This window comes from Lagopus muta, chromosome 8 (assembly GCF_023343835.1).
Source record: "Lagopus muta isolate bLagMut1 chromosome 8, bLagMut1 primary, whole genome shotgun sequence".
NCBI classification, from domain to species: domain Eukaryota; kingdom Metazoa; phylum Chordata; class Aves; order Galliformes; family Phasianidae; genus Lagopus; species Lagopus muta.
The window spans coordinates 11,337,721-11,349,738 of record NC_064440.1 but is presented as its reverse complement, the minus strand read 5'-3'; the positions used below and the strand labels follow the sequence as shown (position 1 = coordinate 11,349,738).

The window sequence follows — 12,018 nt, the reverse complement described above, 5'->3', positions numbered from 1 at the left end:
CTTTCCCTGTGAGTGACTTTTTAAAGCTCTGCTTTGTCATCTATTCTTGTCAGTACTATGATCTAAATTCCAGCTTCCTTCAGTCCTGCTTGTCTCAGCATCAGCAGCCAGGACTCTAGCTGGTTTTCTTCAAAAAGTGTCTTTTGAAGTTGAATGATGGACATACTCTCCACTGTTGAGACCTTGCAAACAAGGTACATTCCCAGTTGATATAAACATTTAAAAGACAGTATTTTTCTCACTAAAACTGAACAGTAGCATCACATTATCATTGCAATGATGAAAGTTCTGCCTCCATTCCTTGCTTGTCATGGGAGGAGTAGGGAAGAAGAGAGAGTGGAGCTCCTCTGCAACCTAATGCTCCACCCAAGCTCCTGCAAAACCTACAAGTATAGATGTGTGCATGGTGGGAGGGATGGAACTGTAGTCTTGAGTTCTTATTGTCATCTCAGTGGCCTGTCCTTGCACTGGGATCTGACTCATGCAGCCTGTAGGGCTTAGCTACCCTATTAATATACTTTGATATACTTTGTGTTGCTGTAGGTAGCACTCACTGAGATGGAATATATGGCAATACGTGCCTTTCTATTTCTATTTTTTGGATTTTATTTGTCTTTTTTTTTTTTTTTTTTGGTCATCTATGTGTGATGCGTGTACTCAATTTTTCTGAACAACTGCAGGAATTAGAAGTTACTTGCAATTGAGGAAATAATTACAGTAAGTTTGAATTCTGTATGCATACAAGCTGCAGAACCTATGGATTCATCCTGCAGGCTTTTTATTCAAGTTAACATATCCAACAGGTTCTGGGTCCTGTTTTCCTTCAATGGAGGAGGCACAGTGGTGAAGGGAGTTGCTGACCTTGGAGCTGATAGCAAAGCTCCTTTGCTAGTGGGAATAGGTACCATTCTGAGATAGTCTAAAGAATAAAAGCCACTGGGAAGAATTATAATATTAGTTTAGTTTTAACATGACCAAAGTATGAATTACAAAAACTAAAACCTCTAGCTTAAGTACAAGTTGAAACAATTTATCTTCAGGAAAACTCTCTAAGTAAGGGACGGAGATGTAGATTCCAGCTGAAATTTTGCTTGAAGAAAAGTGCTACTGGATGTGTCCATGGCTCAGTTTCTGCACATGCAGCCAGTTAAGGTGCAGTGGAAAGGTACATTAACTTCCAGTTACCTCTCCTAATTTTGATGGATAGCAGTTAATTACATTTTTCCTCTTTGGAAGAAGTATGCATTTCTTTCTTTTGTTAATGTGTCTGATAATGGCAGGGGATTTTTCCGAGGGTAGTTTTGCAACAAAACAGTAGCTTCAGGCACTCTGTAAGAAGCCAAATACAGGGGAAGGGTGGAGTGAAGTTGCCATTTGATAATGGGAATAATCTACCAAAAGTTTCCTTATCTGTCCCCGGTACTTGTTTTTCTGAAAGAAACTGTGATGAAAAGGCAGAAGCTATTCTTCTCTGCTGTAAATTCTTTTCTGATAAGACTTCTGGATGAAATCACAATGCTATCTTCATTCAAATCCTTCATAAGATGCATTTTTTCCATAAAATGTTTCAATGCTAATCCACTAGGCGTTGCTATTTACAGCTTTAAAAGAAACAAAGTACTTAACCTGAATTGATTGTAGATTAAGAATTACTGAGTGCATGCCACATACAAAAGCCTAGTCTGTGGAAAAAGATCTATTTCCTCCTGGCAGTCGTTCTTTATACTGTGTTTTAATTTCTTACTATTGATTGTAATCTCTACAGGAAAGGGCGTTTGTTTTTATGCACCTTTAGGGCATCATATATGTCTAACTTTATGTGGAACAGTGAAAATCAAGAAGGAAAAGAGCTAATTTTATAATACAAATTAGCCTTGCTTTGAATAGCAGTCAAACTCTACTGTCATCCCAGTGTAAGTCCAGATTTGGTGCTGAAGTCACTGGAACGGAGCATGATCATGGCTCTTAGTGCAAAGAAGCAGCTACAGGGGGAGGAGGTCGGTAGTGTTACCTCTAGCAGATTAATCCCTCTTATCTCAGAACATGTTTATCTTAGAATATGCAAAGGCTAAATAACCCAGATTTTGTATTGAGGACGTGCTGCTTTGTGCTTTAAGGTAGTAATATGATTCAGAAATACAGGTATGCTCTTTAACAGCATATAAAGCAGTTTCACCCAAATCAGGCACTAATATAACTAGTGAGGACACAGCAATTCAAATAGGGTCCCAAGGCAAATGGAATCCATTCTAACCATATGTTTATGCCAGTATTTGGGGTTGCATTAAATTCTTGCTCTACCAGCTCTGTAATTTTCTGCTGTGAGAAATTTGGGGAACTTCTATTCTGTCAAAGACTGGGTGGGTGGAGACTCTATTTCCTCTGAGTCATCAAAGGGAAAAGTCCATTGCTGCAGGAGTGAAACATGTGAGCATGACAGCTAGAATTGAAAAAATCCTCACAACTCGGAACACATTCAGTCTGTTGATATTATAATATCTGATAATATAACCTATTTCAAGTCCAACGGTGTCAGCACCATTGCATTTTACATTTGTAATTAATTCCCAAAATATTATGTTGCTATAATAATTCTCATTGTTAACAAAGCTATTTTAAACACTACTCCACTGTAAGCAGAATACTCACTGCTGGTAACCTGGCAGTTATTTACAGATGATATACAACAGATTAAAAGAAAGGAATAAGATGATTACTTCAATCAGGAATAACTGGACCTACTTTTATTATTTTTATTTTTAACAGAGCGTGCAGGAATCTGGCAAGGAAGCCCTGTCTGTACAGGCAGAGGATGTTGCAGAGGCAGCAAGCTGGGAGCGGGGAAGGAAGGCAGTGCTTCCTGCTGCCTGTTAGCAAACTTGGAGGAAGGAAATCATCCTGCCTCATCATGCTAAATCAGCTAGAGAATCCCTCAAACTCAAACACAGTAAATTCATTGCTCTACCTTTTTTAAGCAGAAGGAATTCAAGTTTGTCTAGGAAAGAGAAGCAGTGATTTTGTATACAGGCGTGCAACGCACTTCCTGAACTTCAGTGCTCCATACTGCAACTTCCTGATCTGCTCAGGGAAGCTGTGAAAGTAACCTGAGAACTTATCTGTCTTTGTTTTGTTTCCCTTTATCAAGCACTCTTGATCCGTTTTCACCTCCATATGTTACATAAGTATTTTTATTACACCCAGTAAAATTCTCCAGCTGAAAATTACTTCCTTTTAAGCTGAATGACTGCTATGTTCCATTTGTTAATTGGTGAAATTCAGCTACATCCAGTGTGGTGATCACTCTGTATAGCACAGTTTAAACAATGGCCCGTCTTCTTCCACAGAATCACCATATCCCCTAAGCTAAAGCCACTGACCTGGAGGGGAACATCCCAGTTCAGTCACTTGTATCTTGTCCAGAAGCTGTCAGTTCCACTGGCAGTTTTTGAAATAGCAGTATTTTCATGAACTAACCACTTCTAACCAGAGTCTGTTGTTTTAAACGCTTATTAGTAGATTATGTTGTCTTACAGCACTTAGACAAATTTACACAAATGACAGCTTACACAGATTTAAAGTTGTCATCCCCAAGGGGCAGCTCCACACACAAGTTATTAGCAGCAATGTTAAATTACAAAAACACTTGTAAAAGTTTTGTTAAATAATATTACACTGGAATTTGCTCAAACCAATGTATATAATGAAGTCATACAGACTAGAGTAAATTAAAACAAGAACAAAACCAACAAAACAAAACCTTAGAAAGGAAAAACATACAAAAAAGGTTGCTGGTGTTAGGCTGAATTCTCAGCCTGTTTCATTACTATTATTATTACTATGCATCAAGGAATTTCCAGGCAAATTTCTCTCTCTTTTGTGTTTATAATTCCAACCATTACTTTCTTAATTCTCATATTCTTTACTAAAATTTTCCCTCTTAAAACTTTTTTAGGCCATGCTATTTCTGCTCAGATTTGAATCAGCAAAACAGAATGTTTCCTGCCCTTGGAGGGGTGAATCCATACTGGATATTAGGAGCCCGTGTCAGCACTAACAGGATGCAGACCAGGAAGCTATGAACAACTAGAACAAGAGGGGTGATGTTTTGGCAGAATTGGAATGAAATGTTTAGTATATATGTATGTATATAGGAACAGAATAAGTACTGGAACTAAAATATTCTCTATACAACGGAAATAAGGCTCTCAGCAAACTAGTTTGGTCGATATGGAAGTAATCAGAAGGTTAGGAGAAAATGGTTAAGAATTGAGAATATGAAGAGTTACATCCTGCAGTAGCACACCACTGGTACTCTAATGGCAAATCAGTGGTCAAAAAGTCTGGAGTCTAACAAAAATGGAGCTAGAATTAATATTGGTCAATTAGCATACAAATGGACTTGAACTCTACTGGAATGCAAAGCATTACTCTAAGGGAGCTAACAGAGCATATTGACCAAAATACAAGTAGGAACTTGCCCTGTAGTGTGGATCTAAATAAGACCAGAGGTAGTCACAAGTGTGGCGCCATCTAATGTGTGGTGGCTCTGAAAGCTGCTCACCATTTCCTAGGTCTGGACTAGCATGCATTCCCACCTCTTCTGGCAGCTGATAGTATTTAAAAATGGCAGCTTTGATATATCTCGATTAATATCATATTAAAAAAGCAGGAAAATACAAATCAGCTAAGTGTAAGGTGAACTGAATTTTACCATCTCTTCCTGAACTAAAAGCTTCTCAAATTATCCCCAGAAAGCCCCTGGAGTGGTTTAAGAAAAGCCACAAGGTAACTGTTGCTGAGCCTTCAGTACTGGGAAGTCCAGGGAGCCCAGCTGATCCAAACAAAGAATTCTTTACATGCTAATCAAAAGAGAGATTCAGCAGGTGGCCACATTGCTTAGGCTCTGTGAAAAGAAACTGAAAAGTAAGAACAAGATCAAACTGAATGTAACATGGACATGACATGACTATTGCGTTTTGCATTTGACATAATGGATATCTTCAGGCACAATGGCCAAATCCATAATATTTTTGCTTTCCAAAGAACATGAAAGGCTGCCTTTTCATGAAAGGAAAATTTCATCTGCCATGAGACTACAATAATAATATCTCAGGCTTACTCTATATAAAGATCTTTTCTAAGTTTACAAGAAAATAACTTGTTTGATTAAAACATTTGCAAAAAACAACAACAAGCAAAACAAATCATTACACATTTTGGATCAAATGGCTTCACAGCCTTTTAACAGTAACTGTTACAGAACAAACGTTAGCTACCATTCTCTTGGGAGAAACAACCTTTGGCAAAAGGACTCTGGGGCATGTAGCACCTTAAGCCTTTACAGTCAGATTCAGTAAGACTCTCAGACCCCTTCTCTGAATCTGTGCTAGGTTCAGTGGGAAGCTGATAGGAAATAATTTATGAACTGGGCATCTTGTAAATCCTGCTCTTCTCCATAAATTGAAAGAGGGATGGAAGGAGAGAGTAGCAGACTTTTCTTCCAAATCACAGGAAGAAGGCACATCCCTTCTATCAGAGGTCTCAAGGGATACGATATCTATACAGCATGTAGGAAGCCAGACATCAGTTGCCTTCTCCTTTAAGGTGGTTGGAGCTCTTATCAAGGAGGAAAATATCCCAAGCATCTAAAGCCAAAGATAAAGCCCTTGTCTGTGCTAGGCAAGGGATGTATTTAGTCCTTCTTGCTGAAGCTGATTCAGCTTGCATGAAATAATATTCACTAAACCAGGAGGGTAGAAGCAAGAATGATTTAATCTAATGGTTAGAGCACACACTGAATAGTCCCTGCTCTCATAAAAGCGTAGAAATTTATACTGACTGCACTGCTGGCATCTGCACCTGCACAGTTCTAGTTTAAACGGCCAGGCTTAGATTATCTGCATTGCCCATCTTTAATAACTTATGGTGACCCATATGAGAGTCTAAACTCAAAACTTGCAGACTTAAGCCTTCTATTGATATGCAGAAAGGAAAAAAAACATTATTTTCCCCCTTATATATATATGCATATACAATGTATATACAATTGCCACTTGTTACCTACAGAAACCATTTCTTGAAGGGACCTTACTTCCTTTTTTTTTCTCAGTTCAAGTGATGATGATCACAATGATTCAATATGAAGTTGATTTTCACACTGGAGAAACTGTCCTGAGACCAACAGTCTGACCATTTCCGGAACAGTTTATATCTGAATCAAATATCATTTGGCATTTTGCAGATGTTTTCACAGTCACAAATTGCTATGGTAGAAAAAAAAAATACTGGGAAAAGCAGACTTTGTATGTCTTATGACCTGGCTATAATTTCATTTTAAATGTTGAAGAACATTGCATAAAAGAGGAAATCCTTATAAAGGGCCAACAAGGGTTATAAAGGGAATAAAGTGATGTGAGTCGGATCAAATTCATTTTCTTTTGCTGAAAGTCTAATTGGGGAAAAAAAAAAAAAAAAAAAAGAAACTAAAGGTCTACTGTTGCCCTTCAAGAAATTCAGCATGAGGTTGAAATTCATGCCTGAAGCAATTTTGAAAAGTCAGATGTTTGATTTATTGTGCTCTGAACGGTTTTGTAAAGCTTTTTACTGAAGATATCAAAGTTATACAAAAGTATTCTGTCTGATTAAGGGCAATCATGATTCCCTTAGAAGATATAGACACTGTTTAGGCTTGTTCCTTATTTACTGTAAATTTCTTTTTTTTTTTTCAGTCTGAATAGATGGAGCTTCTTAAAAGAATTTGTTCAAGACTTGCATTAAAGATTCACAGTTTGTACAGCCATAGCACAGATGCAGATTTGCAGTGTATGATATACCTGGATTCTGCTGTCATCTATGATAATGACAAATCAAGCAAACAAGATTTGAGAAAGCCAAAATACAGCTCCATTCAATAAAATGATCAAAAAAACAGCCAAAAAGAGCCATTCGTTCACCATTCTGCTCTAGGGCAGAAAGCTTGTAACACAGCTTGTAAAGTCTTAAAACACAGCCCTGTAATGTGAAAAAACACACAACAACAAGAGAACAACAAAAAAACAAGTTTGAGCAAATGTTCACTGCTGTACAGCAGTAAATATCAGATGAATGAAGGATTCCAGTCATTTCAAGACTAGATGAGGTAGAAGGGTGGGCGGATTTGCTTGTGAATCCCCAGTGCAGTTCTCTGTGCTGTAACTCACTGCAGCTCCAATGACATTTGGGAAAAAGCAGGATTTCTGGCCATAAACGTGACTTCACATGTGTGTGATCACAGTGGCTTCAACTTTTAAATTATACATATATATTGACTCAAAAGTTCTTTTCTCCATACATTCTGCCTTCCCTTGCTCACATTATCTACAGTATCAGATGTTTTAAGTCAGAACTTCCAGGCTCTTGCTAATTATTTCAGTTTTTAATTTAATGTGATGCTTTTGCTTTATTTTCATGGTTTTCCAGAGATAAACCACAACGCAATCACAAAACCTGGGAGCTGAAGAAATGCTTCAGCTGTGGGCCTACAGTGCCTAATGTAGTCCCACACTTGTACCTTGGCCAAGGTACATTTCTACGGCAGACTCAGGGCCCCAGAAACCAGTATAGCTCCTCCCAAGCTTTTTCAAAGGAATATGAAGCTTAACACAAATAGCATCAGAATAATAAGACATCAATAATGCATTACTTGCAATGTATTCATTTTTGATTCACAATGCACTTATTAATGAGTTAAAAGACTGCATATCAATTGAACCATTAATTAGTTGAAGGGTAAATTGTTACTACTGACTTAATTACTTTCTAGCAAATAGTCTTTTCTTAAAAAGTTAATATCTGATTCTTTTGACAGATCCTAAACATGCAGCAATGTTGACTGAAAAGATAAAAGACAATACAGGAGCCAGGAGGTTATCCAGATGAGATATAGGGTGTGCTTATTTTGAAATTACTTTCCTTAATCTTCTAATGTAAAGCACATGGTACTCTGATCAAAAATAAGATGAGGAAAAGAAAGGAGAGGCTGTTTGTAGACTGTATTAGATTATAAGCCACAAGGAATTTATCTTTCCTAGAAGAGAGGAATGCTGTGTAAAATAATACACAAACATTCAGCTCAACAGGGAGAACCTTACTCACCGTAGCAATATTATCGCATCGCTGCGCTATGTTCTTAGCAAGCCATGCAACTGAGAATCTAGTAATGCAAAGCAATATGATCCTTACACATCGTGTTTGTAGGACACACAAATGTCCTTAGAACGTCTGCTGGCTGAACAGATTCATGCAGGTTTCCTACAATCACCACTGCATCCACTTTTTTGAGACTTCTACTTCTGGGTATAAATACAACAGCTAATGAACAATGCAGTGTTATAATGTGTTTTTTTATGAATAAAGAATCTGTAGCAGAGTGCAGCTAAAGAGAAATTTTGGTAGGCAAAATCTGTAGCCATTTGTTTCACCATCAAAACTATTTTGAACAGTACTTGGATTTCCAAAAGAGATTTCCCATTCAAGTTCACATTCAGACCTTCTTTAATTTCACAAAGTTATGCTGTAGGTGCAAGAAACTTGGTCACAGTGGGTTAATTCCATAAAAGATAGCACAGATGCATAGATAAAATGTTATTGTAACAGTAACTATATTAAAAATTCAGGTCTCATAGATTGTAAGTGGTTTGGGAAACAAAAATTCTAGTGCCATGTAAGTGGAAAGGTAGCATTGAGACTCCTGAATATTTACAATAGATGTTCCAAGTAAACACTGAAAGGAGAAATCTGCATTAATAAGAACAAAGATAGCAGATTAATTGTTAAAGACCTTTATTGCATAAGAATACATTTTATTTTAATTCATAGAAGAACATTTTAACCTCATTCTAAGTTTGGTAAATTAAATTAGAGACTGCAAACAGAAGCAAGTACTTAAGAAAAAAAACTAAGCTTTTTCATTGACAGCATTTTCTGAAGTATTGATCCCATCCTGGCAGAATATTGGTTGCTATCAAAGCCAGTAATTTGCATTATTTATTTGATATATTTGTCAATAATTTGATGTGGAAAATTTGATTAAAAAAGAAGTAACACGGGATCTGTTAACTTGATTTTTTTTTCATGACTGCTGAAATCACTTCCTAACAGCAGTTACTCAATTAGGTAGCAATGCTAAACTCAGCAAAATTCTCAGTGTTAGTTGCCTTATTATTCTGGCCTGCCTTGCTTTGTTCCAGAATAATTCCAGTTTTTACACAGTTGGCTTTAGTATGATCATCACATCCAAATTTATCAGTAAAACACTAAAGTATGTATTCTGTCTGGTGAAACCTTAACGCATCTGCTTCAGCAGTGCACTTAAGGAAACGTGGGCTAGTTGGAGAAAGGCCAAAGAAGGAGAGTGACTGGCAATTAGGAAACATGGCCTACAGGGAATGACTGAAAAAATAGGTGTTATTTTGTAGGAAAAAAAAAGAATTTGAGGAGTGAAAAAATAATGATTATTCTTGCAAAAGGAAAAGAAAAATCTGTCCAGTGTGCAATTGATTAACAGGCTTTAACTGTAATGAGTGACATTGAAAGTAATGTAAGGTAAATATTGTTAAAATGTTTCTTATGATAAAATAATCCAATTCTAAAGAAATTGCTACAATACTGCAATCTTCAGTACATTAAACAAATACGTCCAGAAATGACACATGCATAGCTGATCTTGCCTTGGGCCATGGAGAAGGACTACCTGAGCTCTTATGACTCTCTTATTTTGTTTTCTCTTTCTTTGAGATTATCAATATCTACAGTAAAGTTAGTTCCTTCTGTAAAGGCTCCAAAGACAGGTCCTAAATCTTTCATGCTGACAATAATCATGATGATAGAAACAACACCTGTAACACTGGAATGTGAAATTCCTTACCTCACAAAATTTCAGTAAGAATCTCCTTAAAAATGACCTTGTATTGTGATCCTGACAAAATCTCAGCTGCACCTGAAGCTGCAAGATGATCTTGTAGTGAACGGTAGCATGGTGACTTCCTCCTGTTGGCAACAAAAATAAAGTGCACGATGCAATCAAAACGCCGTAAACTCCAACAAGGCCAAAGCCACAGTCATATTTCATTCTCTATCATTTATTTCTGTTACATTTTGATTTATTGCTTTATGGTATATGAATGCTGAAACTGATAAATTGTGCCGAGGTCATTTTCATTCTCCTAAGTATACAAATAATCTATATAATGTAGTTCTTGTTAAATGATCCATGCCTGAAGAGAAAATGGTCTTTGACTAAATTCTTTTCATTTAAGTACAAGCTCTGAGTGTACTCTATGTACATGTGTCACTCCTGACAATTTATCTAAGCCTAGATTAACTCCGACAGCTGAACTCTCACGTACAAAAAATGTTTTGAGAACAAAAAGAACATGGCAACATTCTAACTAATGCAACTGTTTTTTCCTGTTTTTTTCTAATCAGTTTTCTTTTGTTTTTCGCTGCTTTATGCTAGCATTCATTTTGATTGAAGTGTGGTCCCATGAGTAGGGTAAAAATAATACAGTAGCTTTGGAATTAATAAGTCAAGAAGACTTAAGGGTCTGGTTACCATTGCTGAGCTATTGCTTCGTGCTGCACAGGGCTACAAGGCACTGGCTGTGTATAACTATGAGCTCCTATGAGGGACAAAACCTTCCTGCTGCTTTAACCTGTTCAAGACAACTGCCAGCCCCATCCAGCACGTTTTTATCTGCCTGGCCTCTCTCAATAGCAGTGGGTATGCTAATCTGCTCTCTAGATCTGTGCATTGCTCTACTCATCCCTGCCTCTCTCCAGCTAAATTTGGGATCCACAATATTCCCATTTAATTCCTTATTCACTTCTTGATTTTCTTTGCTAATTACTTCCACAATAAATAATTCAATTGAATAGAGCTGTCTCTCTGGGTTTTATATCATTTTCATCACTAGTTTCTAGAACTACTTGAAGCTAATTCAGCCAACCTTCTAGAGTACCTTTCTACTTACAAAATAGAATTGCTCAGAAAAGAAGAATGCATCCTGATCTTTGCAAAGTAGAAACATTTGCTGCTCAGTTACCCACCACACTTAGTGTTCATAATGACCAAACAGTGATCAGAGTGCCTCGTTACATCCTTAGTGGACTAGAAAATAAATACATGCATCAAAAATGATGTCCCCATCTTGAAGAATTTTCAGTCTAAAGCAGTAGGTCAGGAAGAAGCAACAGCCAGAGATACATTTTTCCATCTCTGCTGAAATTTTACTTGTTTAGAGAGTGAACATTTATTGTCTGCAAGGCACTTGGAATAAAATAAATGCAATATGAGTGATAATGAAAAGGAATTTTGTTCCCTAAATTGTTCTATAGAAATTTTCTTCTTAAGTATTGAAGCAAAAATATATCTCTAACACCTATGGTTACCATGGAGATTACACCAGGCAATATGCATAATGCTTTCAAACACGGCCTCAGATAAATGTTCTTTGTCATGACTGGATTACTACAAAGAAGTAGATTTCCCCTAGACAATTTGCAGAAGCAGGATAAAGGTGGTTTATTTCTCAAGCAATGGAGCAAGAGGAAGTGTCAGCACTGTGGTGTGGGCAGCAGGCACGTTGTGGTCTGCTTGACAAGATCTGGCTCCTCAGGTGCGTGGTATTTTCAGCTCTTAGGTAGGGTTTCACCCCCAATTAATCTCTTTTATGTGCTCACATCAGAGCATCAGTCCCACCATACTGCCTGCACGGTGTGGAAGATGGCCATGGAGACATTCAGAGTAACTGGGAAACAAGTCTAAATGATTGTACTTGGCTTCCTTCAAGACAGCAGGAAACTATTCCAAGTACAATTTCACCCTGCCATTAGCAGACAGAGGTGGAAAGTCATTCTGTCTTCCTCCGCTGTCGCAGGCTGCATGGAAGCCCAAGGAGAAGGCAGGAGTTACCACAACCGCTCACACTGTTACTTCTTCCACATTTGCCCCAGAGGATCTCAGCCCACAGAGGTCAGGGG

At 37.5% G+C, this 12,018-nt stretch overlaps 1 protein-coding gene across 3 annotated transcripts in view; it reads left to right on the top strand.

Moving 5' to 3' along the window:
- The window catches only part of RALB (RAS like proto-oncogene B), a 60,577-nt gene that overhangs the window by 26,686 nt on the left and 21,873 nt on the right, over positions 1-12,018 (top strand). Inside the window, exon 5 of one of the 3 annotated variants that reach the window (XM_048954164.1) lies at positions 3,953-11,041. The exons of 1 other annotated variant lie outside the window; for it this stretch is intronic. In XM_048954164.1, coding sequence (XP_048810121.1) covers positions 3,953-3,978 — 26 coding nt within the window. In that variant the 3' untranslated portion in view covers positions 3,979-11,041. One more of the 3 variants, XM_048954159.1, reaches the window with a different exon arrangement.